Source organism: Ascidiella aspersa, chromosome 3 (assembly GCF_963924565.1).
Source record: "Ascidiella aspersa chromosome 3, kaAscAspe10.2, whole genome shotgun sequence".
NCBI lineage: Eukaryota > Metazoa > Chordata > Ascidiacea > Phlebobranchia > Ascidiidae > Ascidiella > Ascidiella aspersa.
This window is the reverse complement of record NC_139449.1, coordinates 3,593,875-3,620,648: the sequence shown is the minus strand read 5'-3', so window position 1 is coordinate 3,620,648 and position 26,774 is coordinate 3,593,875. Positions and strand designations below refer to the sequence as shown.

Genomic DNA, 26,774 nt, shown 5'->3' with positions numbered 1-26,774 from the left:
TCTGTGGATTTACTTTCCCCTTTGGATTGCCTGATTTCGAACATTTAGTTTTTAAAGACACATATTTGCGTGTCTCCAATTAGCAAACCCTCGAACAAAATTAAATTCTTAAAAAATGCCAGGACGCCGTCTGCGAGTTTTCGTCCTTTAAGTTGTTTAATTGTTTTACCAATATTTTTACTTAGTTTCTTTACCAACGCGTATGCAAACACACATATAGTGAACCAACGGCCGGTTTCGCCTTTTTAGCACAGTAATATATGCGTAGGATATTTACCACGATCGATATTTTTGCTTAATTCTGCAGTTGCGTATAGCGTTAAAAGGATTTAGGCAAGAAATGGCCATATCTGTGGCGTTTAACATTTTTTGTCGCAAATGTAGTCCAGTAGGTTCAGTAAAAATAGCCATAATTTTCTTTAGGTGCCATTTGGGAGAGCTGGGTGCCAATCAGTAGGCTACTCGCCCGGGCCGAATTGAACTCGCATTGCCGAGTTGGCCAGTACAAAATCTCAACCGTGCACTGATTATTTTTTTTGTCATTAAAATAAACTGTTTTCGGTTGTTAACAAAACAAAAGGTTTTTGGTTCATTAAAGTCAGATTGTTTTTCGCTTTTCGAAAAAAAGCAACAGCTTCCACATGAATGTATTTATACTACACGAAACCAGAAGCTATTAAACCTAATAAAGATACACGTACCTTTAAATCCAACTTATTCAATCCAAGTTTAACTGCGATTTCGTAGAGCAAAATGCAAGAAATATTTGACCTAAAAAACAAGTATTTTGTTTTCAGATTAAATATCCACCCTTTTACTTAAAAATAATGTCATAATTTTTTTTCTTAAAAATAACATTATATTTGTTATTTTTTCTCACAAATATTAAAATTAAGGTTTAGCCAATACAAACCAAATAAACTCAATTTCTTTCGCGCTTCACACTACAAATTTCCCTTATTATTGTTGTTTAATATCTAAGGGGGGCGCAAGGCACAGAACAATTACCACAGGGGGGGTGCGGTAGAAAAAAAGGTGAAGAACCACTGTTATAGAAGAAGTAGTACGCGTGGCGTAAGAAAACGTCCAAGTGGTACGGTATTGGAAAAAGGTTGGGAACCTTTTTTAAAATTATTTTTATAATTTTTTTACCGAAAAATAACATTAAAATTTTCTTTGTCTTGCATCAAGTTAGATTAAATGTTTTTCAAAAATAATAATAAATATTTTTTTAAGAGCTACAAGACTCTAATTTTCTTTGTCTTGCATCAAGTTAGATTAAATGTTTTTCAAAAATAATAATAAATATTTTTTTAAGAGCTACAAGACTCTGACGTCAATAATTGCACAGACCTGGCTCTTAATCTTAATTTATGTGAAAACACTCAACACAAGTACCTCAACATTTTAGAGCCGATTTTAATTTCGTCGCCTTCCAAGAATTCCTGAAGCGGAAGAAAAAATAAAGATTCCAGGTTTTCTGTAAACTTTCTTTGGCTGCCTTCCTCCTTCAAAACAAACGAAAATGCAAGTTTTAGAAATTTATGACGCGTAGAGTGTTGGTAATAAATTGGAATACTCACAATTGTTGTCAAATCTTTGTTGAAGCTGCCCATTGATTGACTGCAACAAATGTTGAAAACGAATAATTAACATTATTTCAAAACCAGGGGCAAATACAACGCTTGCTACCTACATAGGTATTTGCGCCATTTTTCGTATTTTTTTAATAAAAAATTAGATAAAAAAAGTCTGGAAAAATATATCAGATGGGAATACTTTTTAAAGTTTTGGTGTTTTCCGAATTAAAAAAAAGAAAAAACAAGCCCCAATACTTTGAACGCTTTGCTTAATTTCAGCAAAAAAACAAGCACCTGTCATTCTGACATCTTAAGCAACTTTATACAAACAACCTGGCCCTGGTTAATGCAAAATAAACTGTAGGCCTTGTATAAACCTTTTTTTACAAAAAGAGGTTCAATTACAGTTCTAAGTTATTTTTTTCTGCAAATTACATGAAAAAGAGCTAGGAAAATTTTAGAGGTAAGATTTACAATCTTTAGTTAATTTTATCAACATATTTTTTATTCCATTTTTTAACGAAATTTTAAATTTTTAGAATGAATCTTTGGAGTTTTAAATTATTTTTTCCGCAAATTACAAGAAAAAGTAAAAAAAAAAATTTAAGGGATTTTTAAACAGATTTGAAAAAAAATTCCGCCAAAATCTACATTTTCATCACTTGTTTGGTCTAGAAAACAAACCAAAGCCGTACCTGTCCGACATTTCGGGCATCTCGAGTCCCCCGGGGCCCGCTTTTGGTGAGAAATCTCCCGACATCGCTTCTTCCTTGATGCTCCTGGGAAGCGACATTAGAGAGGTCGACACCTTCTTCAACTTATCACGTCCGGGAGATCCCCGTCTGTGAAAGCTCTCCGGGAGAGAAACGGCGCTGCTGTGCCTACGTCATAATGAGGATGTCCGATAATATCGTATCGCAACCGAGGCCTGACGTCAGATGCTGGTATAGATTATGCTACCAAATTAATGTAGGAATAACACCCAATATTTGAGATTTAAAACAGAAATTTTCACCTTTCCAGGGAAATTTCTCGCAAAATAATAAATTAACTTCAGTTTCTTAACTGTGAACAAAATTTGGCGTTTTAACTTTAAAATCCTACCTTTAAGTTTAAATTTCACTATTTTGATCAGTGTTTTTAAGGCAGATTGAGAAACAGAAATGGCCTTGTAAATTTCCTAAACGGTCTCTCAAAATTTTTAAACTTTTACTCAAAATATAGCTTACTTCTGTAACTACAGCGGAGAAAGACGCTCTAAGCAGTTAATACTTATATTGAGTTTCGGAAAAAACCTCAAACAAACAGAAAAAAAAAACACATTTGCTTCATCACATGCCCTTACTGTAATGCAGTAACGATGGCATTCTTACCTGAGACTACCAGTGTCGCGCGACTGTGTTTTGGTGAGGTTGATGTGCTGCAGGGAGCGATGATGCGCCGGTTTCTTGCCCTCCTGGGGGGAGGCCGGACTTCTGGGGGGTACCGGGGAGGGGAGACGCCATTGTTGCGTTTGATTTTGAAGCATTTCTGAGTTTGAGTGGCTTTCCATCGCGAAATAGGGAAAGTCCCCTTGCACTGTGAAGCGGTGAGACGAAACTTCGAAAACCTAAAATCCGAGGGTACTGGGTTCAAATCTGGGCTGAGGCAAGGCGCCTTTAAATCAATTATTTTGTTTGGAACTTTGAATTCTCTGAATTGAAGTATCTAAAAACATAACCTTGTACTCTTGGGAAAGATAATACGTAACTTCATCGGATTAGAGACTTATTTCAATTTTCAGAATTGAGTATTTATTTTAACTTCCAAAATTGGATTGGAATAAGTTTATCGAGTTCGCTTAACTAACATCCAGGACTTACTGAGGCAACTAGGGCAAGTCATTAGGGAGCAGAATAAGAATTCATAACACTGCAAGTTGTGTCATTGTAAGTCGAGTTTATTTAGAGCTTAATTAAGTTATCCACTACTTGGGGCGTTTTGTGCAGACTCTTCTAATTTGGGCTTAACACACTAGAAGAAGGGTGTAAACTTTTTTGTACTTAAAGGACTGGTGGTTAAGAACCATTTATGTAGAATTATTTATTAAAATTATAACCGACGCATGACCAATTTAAAACAAATTACAATTATTTACTTTTAGAATTATTTTAACGATACTTACAACTAAGCTGAAATTCTTTCAGAAAATACTCACTTACTCAGTCACCGTTACAATTATTTGCCTTTAGAGCTTTTCTAATGATACTTGACAAAGATTTTTTTAAACAACTAACCTGACATTCTTTCATAATAAATTCTGTGTCCTTTACAATTATTACCTCACGTACCTTAAAAAGAATTTCTTGATTTCTTTTAAAAAACTAACCTGACATTCTTCAAGCAGGTACTCTGTGACCTTCTGTTCCATGGACTTTGCGCAATAGACGAGCAAGATCTTGGCAGTGCCTGCGATGTGATCGGCGAAGTGGCTCCCCAGGAGTCCAGTGATGAAGAGCAGGATGCAAGTGAGGTTCTGGTGGTTGGTGGAGGAAAGGACTTTCCAGCATCCCTCAAGCTCGATCTCGTAAATCGTGTGATACTGGGAAGAAATGGATGGTTTGATAAACAATGAGATTCAAGGGTGAAAACGGACTCAATGAGATATAAAATCAAAATGCATCGTGATTCACAGGACTTTTTTGTTTCGTTCTGCCTTTGGGTTTTATTTTAACCGAAAAAAAGTGTATCATACTTAGAAATTTTTTTTTTAGAAAAACAGATTGGGGTAAAGGGTCGTCCGTATGGTTTAAAAGTTTTTTTATTTGTTTTTTTCTTACATTTTTTATTTTTATGTCGTTATATAAACGGTGAAAAATTTCTTTGCTTTTAGATTCAGAGTCATCTGCTTCCCCCTAATATAGATGTTTTGGCAAAAACAAGTTTTTAGAAAAATAAATACCTAATAAGTAGGGCGATTATTTTTTGACCTAAAAAATAGAAAATTTTGACCTGAAAAACTAAAATTTTGACAAATTTTAACCTAAAAATAATTTATTTTGACAAAATTTTGACCTGTTAGAAATACATTGATTTAAATAACCTAGATACAGTTTTTACAAGAATTACACAATACAACTAAAAATTGCGCAATACCGACCCTGGCAGTGAGATAGTAAGATTATGGTGTAGAAATTACGCAATACGGTCAAAATGTTACGCAATACCCACCCTTGCAGTGAGATAGCTGAGGTTGCAGAGCACGAAGAGTGAAGTGACTGAGAGAGCGTTCCTCTTGCGTCCCTCCTCACCACCAGAGGGCGTGGTGTCAAGTTGGAGTCGGATGTTTTGCAGCCAGGGTATGACGTAACGAAGCATGTAGCGCTGACTGGTCGGGGTCGACTTGAGAAATCGTTGGAAGATTTCTGGTGGCAGGGAAATAATAGGTTTAATTATAGTAGAAAGTACCAAATGGCATTCCACAGTAACCTCATTTACTCACAACCACAAAAAATATTGTTGTGAGTTTTTGCTGGCTGTTCCAGGACTTGAGCCGCCCTACCTTACGGTTGATAAAGTGATGAAGTGAAAAAATACCAAGTAACAAAGTGAGCCATACGTTAATCTTCAAATCAGTGTCATGCTCTTACGTTCAGATTATATTTGCGTTTTTTAGGGATGACTAATTCTTGGGTGTGTTTAAATTTCAAGAGGCGAAGGCTTTAGTCGCATGATCCCGAATGTATTAATGCCTGTTTTTTCGGTGCATATTTGCGCACGAAAAACCCAAAGCGCAAAAACGCCAATTTAGGAGAAAAAAGTAAACAAGATAAACAACTTTATTCGCACGAAATGTCGAAAATTAAACGACGTATCTGACAACACACAATTTTTTTTTTTCTTTATCTCTATCCCAACCTACCGGACAGAACAGCGACCGACAAGGAAGGGTAACAAGAAGCGATCAGCTTTGAGGCGTCGAACTGCGAGAAGTAATGCTGGGAGCCGATCTTCTTCTCTTGTGGTTGGTCGCCCGAACCAGACACGTTCTCATCAGCTAACCTGTCGTTAGAACAGCAGCATGTTAAGCTAGGTTTCCATTAAGGATTAGGGCTTAATGTTGCAAGTTTAAAAGTCTAGAACAGCGGTTCCCAAACTTTTATGAAAAAATTACCTGGCGGACACTTTGCAATTATTTTGATATTTCGCCGCACTATAAAATTGAAGGGTCAGTTGACCCATGTTTTTTGTAGTACACTAGTGTAGTCACGATTCTTTCTAATGTAACTTTCTTTCTAACGCGAACGATTCGCTGATAGATGCTTTATGCTGTCACAAGAGACATCAACAAACACGCTATATTATCGAATAATAAAGCATAACTAAAGACTAAAAATGTTTTTACCATAGTCTAATGCTAATGTTAAAAACAATGGCTAAAGACTATAACGTTGAAAAACTTAAACACTAACTCTCCTTGAGGACCCTCAGAAACTGTTGTACGGACCCCAGTTTGGGAACCGCTGGTCTAGAAAAATGAATATCGGGTAGGTAAAATATCTAAAAAAGGAAAAAAAACTTGGCCTATATTTGCTCAGTAATCAAGCAGCACACACTCTCTTAATACTGGCGTTCTTTTTTAACCTTTGTGTGGTTCGCGTGTTTTACAGATGACGTTATAAATCGACGTCTAACAGAAAGCAGACTTAAGAAACCTGCTGTTTTTAGTCTGACAAATGTAAAGAAATTAAATAAGGTCAAAATACATTTAAGGAGACGGTGCCAAAGCGTTTTTTTGAATTAATCCATTTTTTTTTGTTCTATGTTTTTAAGTTTCAAATTATGCATTAAGATTTCAATTAGGCCTGCATGAAACCACTAAAACTAGTTCACGTACCCACAACAAAAACACGCCCCAAAGTTTAGAAACGACTGCTCCAACAGAATTATCTCGGGAAAAGAAAAACAAATAAAATTCTCCTAATTTACCAGCCAACTTTTTAAAAGGAGTGATAAGTCAATGCCAATAAAGATATGGCTATAGTTTCATTCTCAATATTAAAAGAATCGGAAAACAGCAAAAGGACAAAATGTATTTTAAACGCAAAAATAGCTCACGAAATCTAGTTAACGTAGTGTTCTAATTACATTGCAATTCTGTAAGCTTTAAGAACTGAGTTGACAGACAACAATATACGTAAAAGTAGGGAAACTCCCTAATGACAAAATATGTAAAAGTAGGGAACTCCCTAATGACAAAATATGTAAAAGTAGGGAAACTCCCTAATGACAAAATATGTAAAAGTAGGGAAACTCCCTAATGACAAATATGTAAAAGTGGGGAACTCCCTAATGACAAATGTATTTTAGGCGAATGGTTAATTTTTTATATTCGTACAATTGCCAGTAAATATTGACAAAACGAAAGTATACCGCTAAAAATTAATCAACCACTATAATATATAACATTAAAACGATATCAATTTTAAAAAGGGTTCTTCAGACAAATATTTATTCTGTGCCAAGGTTTCGATTACCTATTCAGGCAATCTTCTTCAGTGCAGATTAACTTATTATTTGTCAGAAGAAGCCTCTTTAAAATTGATATAATGCCTGGCAGCAAGAGTATGTTCATTGAAACGATAGTTTCACACAAACTGTGTCGCATATTGGAAATATATTATACGCTCACCTGTATTGCAGTAGTAAGAGCAGATGTTGCGACGCCTCAACCAAACAAGCGTTTCCCATTCCGTAGATGGCAAGGCTTAACAAGGTTACGAGGTAACGGGGGGCGTAACTGCATTTAAATATGTGTAAATTAAAATATTTAATATATATCTCTATATATTACATAATATATTGAATATTTAACTTTTTCATGGCCAATAGTTGTACAAGGTAATTTGGAATTTTCAAAGGACTTTTTGATTTTATATGTACATGGCTAAAGGTTGCTCGAAAAACAGTATTTTAAAATATTTTTTAGACATGTTTAATAGCATAGCTTTGAAGAAACGAAATATATTTTATATTCACTTTGTGTCTTTATTTTGTTAAACAGTCTATCTAAGATGAAAGATATCTAAAAAATAATTAGGGTGTTTAATTTTGGAATGTAATGGATTTCTTGCGAAAACAAAATAAAAAAGGGTCCTCGCTTGACTTAGAATTAGATGGATATTTAAGCAAATTGATAAAAATAGCTAAACACAGAACTTTTGGATGTGTGGTTTATTTTATGCCGATACTAAATCATGCTTTCAAAAAAATTTTCCGCGAAAATTAGGGAATATTAACACTGCTCGCATAGTCAAGTTAACCAAAAAACGTAATTACCAAAAAAACTAACACAAAAATGTTTTCAATCTAACAAAAAAAAATATTCAAGTCTGCATAAATATGAGAAATTCGGCTAAACGAATAACGTGAATAAAACAAACATTTTGTGCTCAAACAATAGCATCGAAAAACAGGTTTAGGGCGTTGTGTACGTTTTTTTTAATATTTTTTTTTGTTTAAAAAAATGAGCAAAAACAGTTGACTAAACAAATTACTCAAAAAAGTTTTGAAAGTCGCTTTTCCTTTTTAAGATTCATTCAAGCAAGCCAAATGGAAAGATTACCAGAAAGTAATTTTGAAAATTAAAAATATTTTTTTTTAAATCGCAAAAAAAAAATCGCTTTTGCCTGGTGTAGGCTTTTAAAAATGAAATTTACAAAAACGCGAAATAAGCAAGTTGTCTTGACTTACACGTGATTGAAGGCTGCGCAAATGCTGAGGAAGCACCCGGAGAATACAAGTGTAGATCCGGTGTAGCACTTGTCAATCACCCAAGCCAGAAGAGACGGGCATTCCTTGTTGTGCTCAAGAAGCAACATCACTGCTTCCTTACCAACCTCGTGTATGCTCGGTACAAGGCAGTCTGCGGGAAAATGGTCGGTTAATTGGAAAAAGATAAATAAAATTTAAAATAATTAAATACGAAAATCAATTTGCCTTGATTTTTTAGTGCATCTCATACAATCCAAAAAAAGTAATTAAAAAAAAAAACGTTACAATGTTGATAAAATTGGAATAATTTTCGACTTAAAACTATATTTACTTAGTGTTGTAATGACTCAAGTCGATTGAAATCTGCGAGAAAATGCGTTTTTAATCGGTTAATTGAAATTAAATGGAAAATCGATTGCAATGATTTTACATGATCTAAAAATAAATTAAATTAAAAATAATTAAATGTAAAAATCGATTTGCCTGGATATTTTTATGTATCTTAAAAAATGAAAAACAAATCGATTTGAAAAAAAAAATTAAATAAAAAAAAATTGTTTTGCCCTGATTTTTATCTCATAAAAATATTTAAAAGCAAAAAAAATTAAAAAAAAATGAGTTTTCTCCGATTTTTTAGGAATCTTAAAACAAAATTAAAAAAATTCAAATAAAAAATCGGTTTGACCTTGTCCTGATTTCTTTTAAATCTTGAAAAAAAATAAAACAGAGAACTAAAAAATGGTTAGCCGTAACTTATATGTAATCTCACCCAGCAATCCTTCGAGCCACTGGTAAAGGTAACCAGCTTCTTCGTTGAGCGCCTTCCTGTCGAAAATTGGACCACAACACAACACAGCACATTCTGCCTTCAGCATTATAATGTGGAGCTGGGCGCCCGCGTCTGAGAACTGAAATGGTAATAAAGTGTAAGTAAAACAGTGGTCACTATGCACGGATCTGTAAAGTAGCTTGAAAATGAATTTCAAAGCCAAAACAGTTCAGTACAAATCGACAACATCTTAAAAATGACGTTTTGATAGGCACATTAAATGATGATGATACAAGTTCCTATCGAAACGACTTTATTTAGATCAGTGGTTCTCGACCTTTTTTCTTTCGTGGCCCATTTACGTTGCAAAAAAAATCTTTGGCCCAATAAATTCTTATGAAAGAAAAAACTGTAAAATCGGTTTAGAACAAACACAGCAGAACATATTTCAAAACAGATTATTTATTTAACCGTGCATTAGTGAGATACTTGCGGCTGAAAAATAAATTTACATTCCTTTTTAATTCTTCCCCAAGCCATTATTCCTGTAAAATTAAATATAACGACACAAATGAAACTAAATCTATCTTTTTTAAATTAGTTTGTGGCCCACCTCAAATGTTCTATGACCCACCAGTGAGGCATGGCCCACTGGTTGAGAACCACTGCTATAGACCCGACCTTTTTGGCTTTGACGTTTTTTTAAGGAAAGTAAAAACTGTATTTTTTTTATCAGTCAGTAGATAAAGCAAAGAGAACATCGTGAAAGTAGCACAGAAGTGAAAAACTGACGAAATTGTTATTAAACTGATGGATTCCTGTCAGGTGTTCTTTAGTACAATTTGAAAAGCAGTGGTAGGAGACCCAGTAAGTTTTTATCAACATGTAATGAACACAAATATGAAAAAAGTATACGCCTTTTTATTAAGTATAAAACTTCAAAAGCTTTACAACTGACACAGAAACGCATCTAAAAAAAAAAGCTAATTTTTACAAATTATTAAACTAAAGAAATATTTTTTTTAACAAAATCTAAAAAAAATAAAATAAATGCTAATGCTAAAATTTATTAAAATTAAAAACAATATTTATCAATTTAAAAATTTAAACATTCAAAAGGTTAATGGCTAAAATTTAATAAAATGAAAAAAAAATAATCTATTATTTTGAAAATCAGAGATTCAAAAGGGCCGGTTACCAGCGGAACAGTGGGGTCGGTTCGCTCCAGGGCGCCTCCAGTGGGGAAGAACTTCTCGCACCATTTGCCGAACATGAAGAAAAGTGAGCGGCGTGATTCGTGGCTGAGGAAAGTCGAACGACACTCGGGGGAAAAGTATTTGAGTAGGTGGGTCACCTGTCAATCAAAAGAGAGTTTTTTTAGATCAGTGGTTGGGAACGCACAGTAAGACCTATAAAGCAACAATATCTAAATAAGAATAATCTATAATACCTCAGTATTAAGACCAACGACAAAATAAAGCAAAATATTAGGCATCGGATCGGTGCCGATACAACCCTGGTATCGGGCGAGTACCGATACTACCACTTAGTATCGGGTATCAGCTTCGATCCTATATTATCGGACATCCCTGGTGTATTCTGGAGTCATTCTTTCTCGACTCGCTCCCCTCTGAGCTTGTGTTGCTGAATTGGTAGAGCGACGGTCCCGGTATGACCGAGGTCGTGAGTTCGTACCTCACTGCAGGCTAATTTTATTTCTAGCCTGGCATGGCATACATAATTGATCAACAGATTCGTTATGTCTGTCGAAGGCTTTTGATGTAAATTTTTGCACTTTTGTAAGCCATTTTTCTAAAAAATAAAAAAAATTACCATGGAAGCGAAGAACTTCCGCATATCGTCAGCGATTGGACCGATGGCTGCGGTTATTTGAGCGAGAGAAGCTGAAGAGAAGGTGCCAGGGAAAGAAGCCGGACTCTGAGGCGAGCTCTGGAATATAAAATATAACATATAATGTAATATAAAAGCATAGGTGGGTTGTTGTGGTAAAAATTAAGTTTTAGCATTGTACTTTAAAACGTTCTTATATTTAACTCGCACTCTGAAAGCATATAGGACTATAGGTGGATTGTTGTGTTAAGAATCACGTTCTACAAATTTACATTAACAAAAGTTAGTGTATTTAATTTTGCAAACAGGTGACCCTATAGCCAAATAGGGATTTCTTGCAATTTAGTTAAAAACAAAAAATGTCCTCCTGTAAAACACAAAAATTAAACATTTATAATTGCGAACCTTGTGCATTTTGGTGTAAGTGCTTTATGGCTTATTTACTTGTGCAAGAATTCTATTACTTGCGGCCAAACGGTCTAAGGTCACTGAGCACATGGTGCCTTGACATTTGACATTGTAGTTGAATAACATTATTTTGTGTGTATTTTAATTTATGCAAATTAAGATATGAATCTGTGTAAGCATTCGTGTTATTAAAAAAATCTGGACACTTAAAAACGACTTCAGTATTGGATCGGATCCATTAGTGTTTAACAATACTTTAGTCAAAAAGGTTTTAGAATGAAAGCCTGTGGCAAAACACACACAACTATAACATAAGGATTTTTTTCAAGTGAATTACCTTGAAAACGTTTTTAAGCCTAACTTTGAAAACTTAAGCACATATTTCAAAGAAACCTAAAAGGAAGTAAGGATTTCTGATTTTACTGAAAAAACGTATATATATATAAAAAAAAAGGCGTAGCTTGCAAAGTAATGAATAAAAAGGCGTAGCTTGCAAAGTAAGAACATATTTCTTGTAAAGTATCGAAAAAAGTTCGCAAATGGAAATCAGTAAAAGAAACACAGATTTTTTTTCTTGGAAAAAAGTAAATTTCGATAGTTTCCTTGAAAAAAACGATGTAGAATGAAATCGTGTAACGAAGAAAGACACATTAATTGATAGCAATTTACTTTTTGGATGTTTTTGAAGAAACTCTGATTTAAAAAGCACAAAGTGGGCGTAAAATACATTTCTAAAAAGTTAGTCAAAAAAATGTTTTTAAATAAAATTAAGCAAAAAAATGCAAAATGCGTTAATGATGATAAGAAAACCTTGATAGTTATTTACTTAAAAAGAAAAACGGACATAAATCAAATTTGCAAGAAAAACCCCGTAAAAAGAACATGTATTCAGTAAATTTTCCGGACAATCCCTAGATAAAACGCAATTAAAACTTGAAAGACATATCTTACGGCATAGGACTGGTTTAGAGTTTGTGCGGAAGGCTCAGTTTTGTCGAGTGACTCCAGGTATGCGATCGTGTTTGAAATGTACTTGATGAGAACATCCTTGGTGTGCATTTCACTCGAAGCTCGTTCGTCACTCAGCATAGAACTTTGAACCGTTTCGCTCAAGACCTGAAAAGTAAGATATCTGGCATTATTTTAAGTGAAACAGAAATATCAATACTCTGCAGGCATGTATGTGTTCAACCACTGCAATCAAGCCCTTCTGAAACTACTTTTTATAAGGGAGATTTTAATTTCGTTATTTGAACCACAAATTAAAATTACAAAACTTTACCGGTTTAAAATTTAAGAATTTTTTTAACGTTTTTTATCGCTCGCATACACCATATAACCAACATAGAGTAAAGATAAACAGCAGACATTATGGTAAGACTCACGACAATAATTTTGTTTTAAAAGTAACCACACCTAAAAATTACACCGGAAGCTAATGCAACCTCACCGAATCTGTCGATCAATGTTGTAAGCAGGGCAGGCTAGAAAAACAACTTGCCTGCAGTGAGGTTCGAACTCACGACCTCCGGATATGAGCCTTTGTAGCTCAGTTGGTAGAGCGACGGTCTCAGTATGGCCGAAGGTCGTGAGTTCGAACCTCACTGCAGGCAAGTTGTTTTTCTAGCCTGCCCTGCTTACAACATTGATTGGCAGATTCGGTGAGTCTGCAATGGCTTTCAGTGTAAGATGGCATAAAAGTAAAGATTTTCAAGTTGACTTCCACACCTTTTGTTTGGCGAGTTGTTCGAGCAATCTTGCGATCATGAGCCTCAAGCTGTCCCTCTTTCGCTTCCTTCTAATGTTTTCCTGCCTCGGAAGTTTGTAGGATTCTTTCATCAGTGGTTCAAGCACAGTTATAAGGTCGTGAATGGCGCATGTGCTGTGGAGAGTAAAATCACTTTCTGTCCATATACGTGTTTATAAAAACGTAGGTGCTAGGAATTTTGGTATTTGTCTTAATTAATTTAACCTCTATTAGTGGTTCAAGCACAGTTATCAGGTCGTGAATCGCGCAAGTGCTGCGGAAAAAACGATTAATGACTTAATGCTTATATATGTGTTTATATAAATCCCGGTGTGAAATATTTTAGTTTTTTGTCTTGTAAATTAATCCTTCATCAGTTGTCCAAGCACCGTTATAAGGATCGCGCAAGTGCTGTGAAAAGAAATAAATTAAAAAGTCACTGTTTTCAAATGACTTAACTTGACTTAAGTCATTTAGGTCATTGTTTTACTTGCATTGACTTAAGTCTTTTAGACAAATAACTTTGGTGAAAATGAAGTGTTTACTTGAGGATTTTCTTTATAAAATCTCGTTATATATCTTAATTGTTCGACACAAAACAAATTACTTACTATATGTCACGTTTATTTTTTGTTATTCTTTAGTTGATTTATTAGCTGTAGGTTACCAACTTAAGTAGTTTAATGTTTACTTTTTATGACAAGGACTTGACTTGGGCTTCACTTGCTCTAATTATGAATTGACTGAGACTTGACTTGGGATTTATTGAAAATGACTTGACTGGGACATTTTGACTTGTTTAGAACACTAGTTCATATACGCACTTATATAAATGGCGGTGCAAAGAGTTAAGATTTTCCGCAACACTGATTTAAAAAATCGTTGTTGACGTTTATGCGACAAATAAGCCAAAAGTTATGGTTACCAAGTGTTAAGCTAAAAGCACAATGAGGCCCATGCTTATGACTTGATGCTAGACATGAACAGACTTGCCGCGCTAATGTCGTAAAGCAATGGTTGAACTTATGCGCTAATGGGCCAAAGATATATGTTAACCTAGCGCATTTTGAACGAGTCGGACATCCCAGATTCTATAGACAACATTATCATCATCACCAGTAACTCCTAACAAAAGCCAACCTGGTGGATCCCAGGCCTTGAATAAGGGCGTCCCTTAGAGCGGAGTTGTCTGATCTGAGGTGCGTGACCAACTTCTCGAACATGGAGCTGGTTGTGAAGGACTGCCGTTCGCCGTCCTTGAGCATTTGAACGTACCAGTCGGGCGTACCAGCCGGAATAGCTACTGAAGTTTTCTTCTGCAAAAATGAGACAAAAAGTTTATACATTTTTTTTATTTAGGTTCGTATTTTTTCTTAACATTTTAGTCGCAATTTTCCCTGTAAAAAAAAACCTTTTTTTTTTTTTTAAAAAACTTTTTTTTCTACAGCAAAAATTGCCGTTTAACTATTGAGAAAAAATGGGACCTACAATGTGGAATCAAATTTGTATCAACAACTGACAAAAAAAGTTTAGAAGAAAAAAGTGGTGCCACAGCTGTTAAAAAGGGCACCACAAACGGAAAAGAGGGTGTCTCGACGGAAAAAACAGAAATTATAACAACTAATAATAATTGATGGTAAAAACTGGGGAAATTACTATCAACTATTTATAAAAGTTAAATTTAACATTTAAAAAAAACGCTTCAACAACTGGCAATTTTCCATCGACAGCGAAAATAAAAATAACTAAAAAATAACCATTGGTACAAACAACTGAAGAAATCAAGTTTAAAACTAAACAAAATTAAATGAATCAAGTAAAAAAAAGTAAAAAGGTACTTTAAAAAAAAAGGTTTAAAGTAACCAGTTAAAATGCTTATAAAAACATATACTGAAAAGGCAATAATAACCGACCCTTAACAGTGTGAGGTTGGTAGGCGCGCAACTGCAAGCAAACACGAGGTAGTTGGTCCACAACAACAAGGTTTGCTCCATCGCTGTTGGAATTGTAGAAACCTGAAGTTGAAGGACAAAAATGAGTAAAAGTACAACAGAAAAAAACGTTTCGTACGTTTTGCCGCATCTCTTCATTTTTTTTTTAATTGGGTCGCCGACTGCGGTAGTTTATATAGTTAATTGAGATTGGTTCTGAGCAAGATATCTTTAAAATGTAAGAAAACTGTGGGACAAATACCAAGACATGACTCACATAGATTTCCAATTTTTTTATACCAGGGGTGTCCAACAAGCGGAATGCGTGCCAACTGTGGTTTTCAGTCCATTGTCAAAACATACCTAATTTTGTATACAGTAAATTGTCATTGTTTATTCACAATATAAAATGATCAACAATTACTTCTAATACTATAACATCGTATTGTAGTGAAGGCTAGCATTCACATAATATATAGTTTGGTTTGAAGAAACAAAAAGCAAAAGTCAGCTCACCGACGGACACTTAGATGCAGTAATGCGCACTGTTAACTACACGTTTTTATTATTTGTAAAAAAACGCTTTTATCATTAGAAAGAATTAGTTGCTAAACTTTGGCACGGGAAAAAATTTTATAAGATAAAAATTGGCACGCCGGCATGTTTGAGTTGGGCACCCCTGGTTTATACCAATGTATTTATGTTTTGTTAACTTTCTAAAATTTTGGTGAAAAGAATTGTGTCGCCAAAACTTAGCTGTTATACTTATACGCTTACTATTTGAGTCGCATCGAAAAAGGGAGAAACACTGTTTTACGGCGATCACATATTCAAGCAACTTACGTTTTGCTTAATTTAAACAAATTTTTACATAAAGTTGCTTAATTTAAACAATTTTTTTACAAGAAATACAACTAATTTTTCACCTTTTTGCTTCCGGCTATTTGCCCGAGGTCCATATGGTGCCACAGTTGGTTGAGTCTTATGTGAACATCTCCCCACGCAAAATCGACGGCGTTTGGACAAAGCTCGGGGAGGGATTGGGGCTTCATGAAGGCGACGATGAAGTGACTCCACAAGTTTACTGTCGTCTGACGAAATTGGGGATGTTAGGGTTAGGAGGGGTATTCATAAAAAAAACTTTTATGAACCACTGATGTCTACAAACTAGGGATGTCTGATACTTGACATCACATCCCGATACCCGATACCCGATACCCGATATTCTTAACAAAAAAGTGTCGTGATCCAATCCTATATCAAATGACGTCATTAATATGCTCAAACAAGGAAAATGGATAAAATTGAAAAGTTTAAAAGTATTTTTTTTTTCGAGGCTTTTAGGCTACAATTTGACTTAGCGTTAAGAAGTTTAGTTACTTCCAGTTGTTAACTTACTATTTTGGTCAGTTCAACTTGAACAATCGCTGAGTTAAATCTCAAAACATGGTTAAAATTGGGTACACTATGCACGGATCTGTAATGTAGCTTAATAATAAATTTCAAAGCCGAAAAGGTCGAGTAGATCGACATCATCTTGATTAAGACGTTTCGATACGAACTTGTATCATCTTCAGTTAGTGTGACTGAAAAGCACATCAAAGCATCACTTATAAAAGGCAGGACGCAATTGTTATCATCAGAGTTTTTACAGTTGGAGCGTTTAGGTGTTGAATAGGTAGAGCGGAGTAGATAAGGTGTCGACGTTCAGTTCAGGTTAAAATTCTTATGTTAATTTAGTATTGGATCGTCATCGATACCACGCTCGTATAAGAAAAATACCAATACTATCCCAAAATGTGTAAAAAACGCTTTACTTGATTGAAGGTTAAACAGTTAATTAACATATTACTTAACTGAACATTAATAGAGAAAGTAAGTTTCTTTTGCAAATACTGATTCCAAAAACACAATAAAAATCTTACTGCACAGGGTAAAAAAATCGTGCCTTACTTGACAATAACAACTATAAAAATAAACTGACAATTCCCAAAACGTTGTACCTTTAACGCAAAAAAAAAAAACAGTTAAAAAATTTACCACATTGTGCAACAAATCACGTCTTACTTGATTCCAGCTAGAGCTTAACTCCACCAGGGCTGTGACGTCACGTTGTGAGGCGACCAATCGGATCCTCTCGTGGTCGTCACGCTTGATCGAGTTTGCGAGCTGCGGGTCGTCGAGAACCTGCCGCACGATGTCAGGGCAGAGCTGGTCTAGGGCGTCTATACAAAGAAGGTCGTCGGCCTTTGTGTACTCGAGGTATCTTGAAAGTAGCTTCACCTGGATAAAGAGATATGGAGCTTTTAAACTTTTAGCAGTCGAATTTTGGCCAACCTTTTTTGGGGGGCACAACAAAATATACGGTTATACCAGTGTTGTTTTTTTTTCAACCTTTTTGTTGTCGCGACCACCGTTTCAGTTTTCAAAAACCTACACGGCCCCTTAATACTGGTAAATTGCAGATAAACCAGATTGCAGTTATACAATTAGGTAAAATGTTTACATTTAGAGAAAATTGTTGCAAAATTTGGCATGAATGGGATGTACGCCAAAAGCATGTACAATATCTATTTGCGTCTTAAGACGGTTTTTGTGTAGCTTGAACAAAACAATAGGAATTGGTTCATTTCGTTATTAAAGCTAATAAGTTCTGCCCAAGGAAGCTTGAAAGTGGGATCGCCTGGATCGAAATAATACACGGGGGTTTTAAGTAACCAATTTTAAGATAAGGTTTGTTTTTCCTAGATTAACGAAACCTTTTTCCAATGTGGAGTGTTTGTAAACACAAGAAAAAGTTCGGTACCGAATGAGAACAATAAACTATTAAATCTGTGAAATAGAACGCATGAACTATAGAACCAAAAGCAAAACAATGTTTTTTATGTTAGTTCTAGTTTTTGCATGTTTAGAAACTTAAAAATGCACACGGCTAAAAAAAGAAACTCTGTAAAGACAAAAAAAAAGCAAAAAATATTATTTGAATAAAAATCGTCGCACCTACATATTTAAAAAGATTGATAAAAAAAAAAATCGCCATACATTTTTAAATTAAGAAATATGCAATCAATTTTTTTTTCGCCAAACTGCACCTACTTCTTTAAAAAGTATGCACGCGAGTTTTCTTGTAACACTTCTGTTGCTGCAGAAAAGCACGAGACCGAAGCCCTCAAGTCGGTTGATGATCGAAGCGTAGCAACTTCGCTTCTCGTGCGAGTCGTTGCTAGTTGCACTTCTGCTGGAAGTTACAAAAAATCGTGATTAAAAACTGGTAAAAGTTGAAATAACAATGTGCAAAAGGTCAGTAAAAACTGATAAAATTTGCTAAAAATAATTGGCAAATTTTGGAATGAAAACGCTAGAATTAAGCCGAAAAGCTGAGAAATGGCGAAAAATATATAACTGAAAAATATGTAATTTTTTAATGGTAAGAATCGCCACAACAACACCCCCAAAAAGACATAAAAACCGGCTAAAAACGCACATTACATATAGGTAAATAGCGCTAGCGAACTTTGCAGTCTTACTACAGAACAACATCTTATTTTTGTAAGACTATACGGAAACAAACCCAATTTATTAAAAGCTAATTCTGCAAACGTATAGTGTTCGTCTAAATCAGTGGTTCTTAACCAATGGGTAATCACCCACATGTGGGTAATTTCAGGATAGCAGGTGGGTAATCAGCTGAACCAGAATATTTGGAATTATGGTTGTAACAAACAATGTCACAGCTGTAAATGGTAAAGTTAATTTATTACTTACACTTTTTTGATGTTTTAAGTCCTTTTAAAACAACCAAACAAGCATCAGTTTTGGAATTGTTCCGTCATAGTGATATTTTTTTATATAGATTTAGTACGGTAAAATAGTAAAATAAATAAATAAATAATATTTTGGGTAGTGATCTGGACAGAAATGGGTAATAGGGGGAAAAAGGTTAAGAACCCCTGGTCTAAAGCCACTAAACCAAACCACGGCCCGCAACATTAATTAACCGCCACAAGGCATATTTTCTTAATTAAGATAAAATAATGTCATATGCAAACCCAAACAAAGTTTTGGTGAAATTTTAAACAGGGCGACAATTTTATAAGCTCACTAGTTTTGGTTCAACGATTGTTTATAATTCCTTCGGTAAACGATATTAATCAAGGTAATAAAGTTTGATACATATGTTCTAGACCAGTGACCCACCACAGATTTATAATGACCCATTTGCCTATCTAGAAATACCGAAATGCTATCAATCATTTTTTTTTTTCGAAAAGTATAAATAAAAAAACAAATCTTCGTTAGATAGCACAATACTTTTTAAATCGGGGCTGGCAAATCTGTGGGTCGTGCAAAAGTGTTTTAGGGTATAGGCCTACATTAACTGCACGAGTATAGGCCTACATTAACTGCACGAGTATAGGCCTACATTAACTGCACATCAGCAAATGCGAGCAGAAAAGCAGACAACTAAAAGCATTTTGTTTATCGCTGTAAAACGTAAAGAGTGGCGGTCCTTTAAGGAAAATTAATAGTTCGCAGACCAAAAAGTTCTAAAAACCCTGGTTAAACCAATAAACCACGCTGAAAAGCTTTCTGCTGAACTCCTGTAATCCCATAAAAAATGCTGCAGCATTTGTTAACTGCTTCTTAATATTCGTGGGAATCCGAATTTGGAAATCATTCAAAAAACCTTGAATTACCAACGCAGACAATAACACTTAAAACGACGCAGCAGCAAAGTTTAGCAACTATTTTTATTTCTAATATTAAAAGCGCTTTTCATACAAAAAATAAAACAGTATAATTTTATAATATCAGAAGTAATTGCTTGTTGTCGTATAATTGCTGGGATTGTGTTGTATTGTGAATAAACAATGACAATTGGCTGTATAACAAATTTAGCTTCTTTGACAAATAATTGTCTGTATTTTGGGGTGGGGGGGGGGGGGTACGTGCCATTTTTTATTAGGTCGCGTACCACATTTGTCACGCGTGCCGCGTGTTGGACACCCCTGTTCTAGTCGGCCGGATAGTCAGGTCAGGCCTTATAGGTTTCCAGCCTGTATAATAAAAAAATATAATGCACCCTGGTTTTATTTCAAGTTCTGAGCGTTTTTGCACGTAATGTAGCCAGAAAGTAGAAACGTGGATGACGTCACGCAAATTTACGTCACGATTGCTCACCTGACCGTGGAGTATGACGTCACTTCTAGTGTGGCCTTGTTTCTCCAGCCGGAGATGAGTTGGACGAGATGTTTGAGAGCTGTATCGAGCAACACGGGATGGGTGTCGTTCACCTAAATGTAGATAACATTGGTTAAATTGCTATGTGTTATGTTTATAACTCTGCCAAATTAAACAATAGGTAAAAATTCAGGTAAAAATTCAGGGAGGGTTCTAAGATAATCACATTTTAGTTAAAAAAATAACCAGCCTGCAGTTTCACCAAAATTGTAGTGTTTTCACTAAACCGGATGCTGTAACACTGGCTTAATTCAGTACGATGGTCATATAAAAATTGTAATGACAAATATAAATTTGATTTCCTAATTGATGACTAAATAACAGATACCGTAATTGTCTAACATTATTGTTAAAAACAGAAAATTATTTTAGCAATCACGCGGCTATAACATAGTAATGAGGGAGAGGGTTTTTTTTAAGTTTTTTTTTTTTGTTTTTTTTTTTAAGCAAAATAGATAAATTTGAGGTAATTTTTTCGATGTTATTAGGTCAAAATTTGCATAAGCGTAAAAAGTTTAGCTGTCAAGTATTTTTTACCAGATTTACTTTTGAAGGTGGAATTTTTGCGTTGAATTCCTATCAATTTAATTCGGATCCGCACTAATATTAACGAGTACCGGACAAGTAGCTACGCAACCACGCTACATGGGGTATCGGCTCTGATATGACTGATTGTTGTCCGAAGCAGTTCTCAAGCTCTTAACATTCACCTGCTTGAGTATAAAGGATAGGAAACTAGCGATAACGTCTTCTCTTTTTGCTGGAAAGTCGTGAGCGAACTTCTGTAGTGAAGTGAAGGCCAGGGATCTCAGTTCCTCGTCGATGTGGATCGTCAAGTGGGAGAGAAGTTCAAAGAGTCCGTTGTGAGATAATTCGCCGTGAGGTATCAAACTGAAAAGCGCAAAATCAATCTAAAAACCTACTTTTCGGTCATAAGTCTACTTGCAGTCAAAAAGGCGTGTTAATGCGTTTTTTTTCAACTAAACTTAAAAACATAACTTAATTTGCCAATGGTACACTCATATTTGAATTATGTATTCATGGATCCCTGGAACTAGCCCACGTACCGCCAAGGACCTACGGACCCCAGGTTAAGAACCCCTGTTCTACAACAAATGAAAAAAGGAAGCGTTTTCGATTTTAGGATTTTAGGAAAACTTTTTTTGATCACCACAATATACAACAAGCAAAACGATGTTTTTTTATCCCCGAACGAAGATTACCGTGGCATGGCGGCGACGCAAGTTCGGAAGAGCTCGATTTTCGGTTTGTTATCCTCTCCAATGACGTCAGAGGTTCGTTGCGTCATCATCATTCGCTGGCCCACCTGGAGAAGTTTTAAAAAACCGAATGAGGTATAAATTTGAATGGTTTTCTCGTTACTTCAAATGCGCCAATAATCCAATATTGATTCTTTAAATTGAAAAAAATATTTTTGCGTGTAGTCATATTATATAACCTAAATTACTAGCTTTTCTAGAGTAGTCTGCTGTTAAAATGGGCCCATCATAATATCCAGCGCCCATAAAGAGGAGTTTCGCCACCAAGAAAGATGCATTCAGAGTTTTACGTTTAAAGAGTTTGTATTTAAGACTGTTGTCATTTAAAGTCCCTGGAAGTTATCATTTATTAGAGCAAGTCAACTTCCGGATCAAATCATTAATATGGAAATAGAACGTTGAGTTGTGATGAAGTCATTCCATCCTACGACAAACAAACGCGTTTTTTGGGAGGGGTAAACATTTTGACCTTTTGGGGGGAGGGGAACCTTTTTAAAAGTTAAAGCAACCATGTGAAAAGTTCAACGTTTTATTTCCATATTAATGACTTGATTCGGAAGTTGACTTGCTCTAATAAATGATAACTTCCAAATTTTCTACATCGATTTTTTTTTAATTTAAGAGCTGCTACATCTAACAGGAACAATAATTTCAAAATAAAGCTCCAATACAAAATTTCCGTAAGATAAAAAAAGGTTGAGAACCACTGGAAAAAATCATGAACTATACACAACTACCAAAACCTTTAGAAACCTGTGTATCAAGCGTTAGCAGCATCCAGTCCAAAGACTTCTGCACAGGTTTGTGGAACTGTAGGACTCCTATTGTCCTGGCGTCATCTTCGGTCAGCATCTTGTTCAGGAAAGTCTTCTTCACTCGGAGGGTATTCCCCGATGGCATGGTGCCAATGGTGCTCGGCATAGGGGGAGCCCCGTCCTTTTGCTGTCGGCTGTCAGTAATTACTAGGAAAGCCCGTAGACCTGAAAATTATAAAAAATCATCCAAGTTTGCACTTTTTATACGAATGTCCGGTGAGATTCTTGATGAAATTTCCAAAACTTTACGAGCATGGAAAATGTACCTCTTTTTTTGGAATAAACCTAAAGGAAGTGGTGTACACCTGTTTCAGCATACACATGGTCTTTATGCTTGTCTTTGAAAATCGACTGTCCGGTGCAAATATGGATGGAATTCCCTAAATCTTTTTAGGTAGTTATAAGACTCTGCCCCTATTTGGAATTAACCTAGGCAGTCTTATTCAACTATTTTAGCATAAAACGCTGTTTATATGCTTATTTGCGATTACTAGGAAGGCCGGTAGACCTGGAACTAGTCAAAAAAAAACTTTGAAGTCAATCTATTCATGCGCCTATAAGAATCTGTTTTTGTTTTTTTTGTATGAACCTGGACAAGTGGACAGTCTTCTACAGCTGTTTAAGCGGAAAAAAAATGTTCACTTTTTTAAACATTAAAGTGGTCCGCCATTATTTCAAGAAGCATAAGGGGTCCGTAAGATGACAAAGTTCAAAAGGCACTGATTTAGAGCTTCCACAAAAAACATTGCAAGATAACGAAAAAACAATCTCTCACCGATGTTCATTCGCTCAGGTTGCAGGTTGAGTGACCTAATGCTCCTCGAGCTGGAAAGGTTGATTCCCAGGAGGTCCATTATTATTTCTTTCATCGCAAAGTCGAGACGCTCTTGGGCGATGAACTGAATAATCTTCACGTAAATACTGATCGGAGTGTCCTAAAATTCAATTAATAGTTTTTGTTTGTAAATAAATTAAAATTTTTGTTTTCAAATATTATTTTTACCGTTAGATTGGGTTGATTGTTTGAATGCTAAGAGCCACATATTCTTTTTGCCCCCCAAAAAATAATAACAACATTAAAAACCAATGGACTTCAAAGATTCGAACAATTTTTTTAATACTTTTAATCAAATATAGATGGAAAATAAGCATAGGCCTTTTTCTTTTAACAATAAAATAAATGTATTTTTTCTACCTTCGTAAATATTCCCTAAGTTTTTGCATTTCAATTCATAGAAGGCTTTCGTTATAGTAATGCCACTTACATAATATTACCCAATAGGCATTAATGTAACATTTAAAAAAAAACGAAAAAAACTGAAGTTACCTTTGGAACAACAGCTCTAGACCCAAGCGGAAAGAGGCATTTGATGATTGACTGAAGTCGGTTTTGCGTGGCAGCGTTACTCTCGCATTTAATGCGAACTGTGTAAGTCCACAGGAGTCTGTACAAGGATTCCAACGCAACTCGAGATACCTTTTGGTCTTTGTGCTGCAAATAGAGGTATTTTAACTCAAAACTTGACAACGTAACCATTGAATTTTAATGAAAACACACATTAAAACCTAGAGAAAAAGACCAATATATCGGTGTACCGATATTATTGGCTGATATTCCACTTCCACCAATACATCGGTATCCGTAAAGTATATTTTACTATGAAATTATTTTGTATTAATTATTAAAAGTTATACAACCAAATAAATAAATGTATTATTTTGAATTTAAAATCATAAAGAAATTAAGCAAACTTAAAATAGGCGTTAAAAATATACCAACCTTTAAATTTGACAAGCAATATTCAAGAAAAATATGCCAGTTATTGAGAAAGAACTGCTTTTGTGAAACGCACAGTAGACAGGTGACGAGCGGGTACATCGCCATCAGATTTTTTCGTCGTTTTGAAAGCTCAAGGGAGGTTGGGTACAAAGTATCAACGAATTCGCGCAATACTGGAACGTTCACTTCTGTTTTGACAGCCTGAAAACACAAAAAATACACCTTGTGGTTTCTAAAAATGTCACACTTTTTTCAAATTGCTTTTAAACATTCGTTGATTTTTGTTATGTAGGTGGAAATGCAGAGAACGAATGTGAATTTTAAAAGCCAATGTTTACAGACTTAGCATTCATGCTTAAAATGCTCAATAAACATACAATTCCACAGAAAGGTTTGTTTTATGCAAAAAAAAACACAATATAAGCGATTTGACCAGCAATTTCCTACTTTGGGTCTGCGGGGCATTAAGGGTCCCAGAATTAGGTTATTTATCCTACGTTTTGCACATAAAACAATTTGTTTGCTGTATGTTGCGTTTTTTTGGATTCTAATCTGACGAGTTTACCAATTTTATTAGTTTAACGCTTTATTTTTATGACAAGGACTTAAGTTCTTGAAATTGACTTGCTCTAACTATGACTTGACTGGGACAGCCTGAAAAAAAAAAAAAAAATAGAAAAATAGAAAAAAAAAACAGTAATATGTGATCATTTATTAGACAAGCTATTTATAAATTAGGAACTACAGACTAGTTGGGGTCCCGTAGATTTTTTAATTTTTTCTTATTGAAAGGAAAATTTTTGTCCAAACGTCAAATCGAACCAGGGAAATTGACATTGAAAAATAAGTTGATAATAGAAAAATGATTCAGTGGTATTTTATTTTACATGGAATTTATATTCAAGGGTCAACATCACTAAAAATATACAGAAAATTATTTAAGTTTAAAAACCACTGGATTAGACCTATTCAATGGTAACAACGAAGAAAATGCAATTGTTGTTAAAATTGCCCGAAGTATTTAAAATTAATACTTCTACAAAATAATAGAAACGTCTTTGTGAATATGTTGTTTAGGGTTATTTGCGATCCCTTAATATTTACAAAAAAGGGTCAAACTTTTCAAAGAAACACCCCGGAACTTAACACCCCATGACTGTAAATGCATGACAAGCAATATTTATTTAATCAATAGCGGAAAAATATAAATCTGACACAATGTCACATCGCTTAGTGGCAAGGTTTTAATTGTTTTAACAGTTGTACAGGGGACAGTTGTAATTTTTATTTCTTCACTATAATTAGATGGCTGCAATACGTGAAGCTAATATATATAAATAGTGATTTGCAAATTATAGCATTTTTTTTTAAATAAATTTATGACGCTACAAAACAGGCTAATTATTATTTAAACTAGTAAAACCTAGTAAAATTAGATTTTTACCTTGGCTAACTGGAGTGTATTTAGTTAGCCAACTAGACTTTATAAAAAGCTATTTTTTAACTAAAAAGGTAAAAACACATCACCAATAACTAGGGATATGTGACAGTGACACATATCGTTCCCGAATACTGATAAATATTGTTCCAAATAATTTGGGATTAAAATAATGGGATCCGATCCGAGAAACAAAATTACATAATTACTAAATCAAAGGTAATTATTTTTAGGTTAAGCCAAAACAGGCTTACGCATTACGAAAATTTTAGTTGTCTTAATTTTTTGTATCGGACGAATATCAATACTATCACTTGGCATCAGGTATCGGCTCCGATCCGGTATTATCGAACATGATCCCTACTAATAACTTACAGCGGCTACAGGAATAAGAATTTCCACAAAAAGTGCAGCGAATCCATGTTTGATTTCGCGATCTTTCACTTCAAGAAAGTAGTCGGCTAGCTCCCTTAAAAATCTGGGAAATTTCATAATTTAAATGAATAAAATTTGTTAGTTTGTGGGAAGTAAAGTTTAATGTCCCTCCCTAATAAGCTTAGATATGTCAGGTGATTTAATTCTAATATTTAGTCAAATATTATTATGAATTATGATCATAAATAAGTAATGTATTTCCTTTAATTTCGAAATGGAAGGTAACTCATATCAGTACTACTGTTACCATAATTACAAACAGTAGTAACAAGTTTTTTAAACTATTTTTTGATGAAGTACTTTTGTATGGATCAACACTACTATAAAACACAATTTAAAATGGCTGTAAAAATAATATTTGTTTCATATTTGGTAACAAAAAAATAAACCAACCCGAAAGGCATTTATAATCATTACAACAATTTGAAACGAACCTGAAAGAAGCTTCAAAATCTTCGACTGGGTACATTTTAACTCTGAAGAACTTCATTCCCATGATAAGGCCAAGGACTAGTTGGTTGCAGTGATCTTGCTTGCGCGCTTCGTCCAATTCAATTAAAAACTTGCGGCGAACGGATTGGAACCTAGGAACACACAAGATTTAGCGGGAAAAACATAATTTTTTTTTTTTTTTTTGAATTTTGGACCGACAGGATCGTTTTTCAAGTTATAGCAGAGTCAAACTAAAACTAAAATAAATGTCGTGAAATACCTTCAAACTTAACCAAACCTAATAGATTTTTCCT

The 26,774-nt window shown here is 34.7% G+C and overlaps 1 protein-coding gene across 1 annotated transcript in view; it reads right to left on the bottom strand.

Moving 5' to 3' along the window:
• The window catches only part of LOC146158137 (protein furry homolog-like), a 63,783-nt gene that overhangs the window by 29,482 nt on the left and 7,527 nt on the right, over positions 1-26,774 (bottom strand). Inside the window, 29 exon segments of the mRNA XM_083383806.1 lie at positions 702-771; positions 1,399-1,508; positions 1,584-1,623; positions 2,276-2,461; positions 2,954-3,189; positions 3,949-4,161; positions 4,791-4,984; positions 5,482-5,621; positions 7,252-7,359; positions 8,313-8,484; positions 9,103-9,241; positions 10,301-10,456; positions 10,936-11,052; positions 12,313-12,477; positions 13,090-13,243; positions 14,249-14,424; positions 15,022-15,123; positions 15,966-16,130; positions 17,107-17,322; positions 18,136-18,274; positions 20,206-20,333; positions 20,991-21,171; positions 21,504-21,607; positions 22,314-22,540; positions 23,151-23,310; positions 23,703-23,867; positions 24,156-24,356; positions 25,969-26,071; positions 26,463-26,612. Coding sequence (XP_083239932.1) covers positions 702-771; positions 1,399-1,508; positions 1,584-1,623; positions 2,276-2,461; positions 2,954-3,189; positions 3,949-4,161; positions 4,791-4,984; positions 5,482-5,621; positions 7,252-7,359; positions 8,313-8,484; positions 9,103-9,241; positions 10,301-10,456; positions 10,936-11,052; positions 12,313-12,477; positions 13,090-13,243; positions 14,249-14,424; positions 15,022-15,123; positions 15,966-16,130; positions 17,107-17,322; positions 18,136-18,274; positions 20,206-20,333; positions 20,991-21,171; positions 21,504-21,607; positions 22,314-22,540; positions 23,151-23,310; positions 23,703-23,867; positions 24,156-24,356; positions 25,969-26,071; positions 26,463-26,612 — 4,417 coding nt within the window.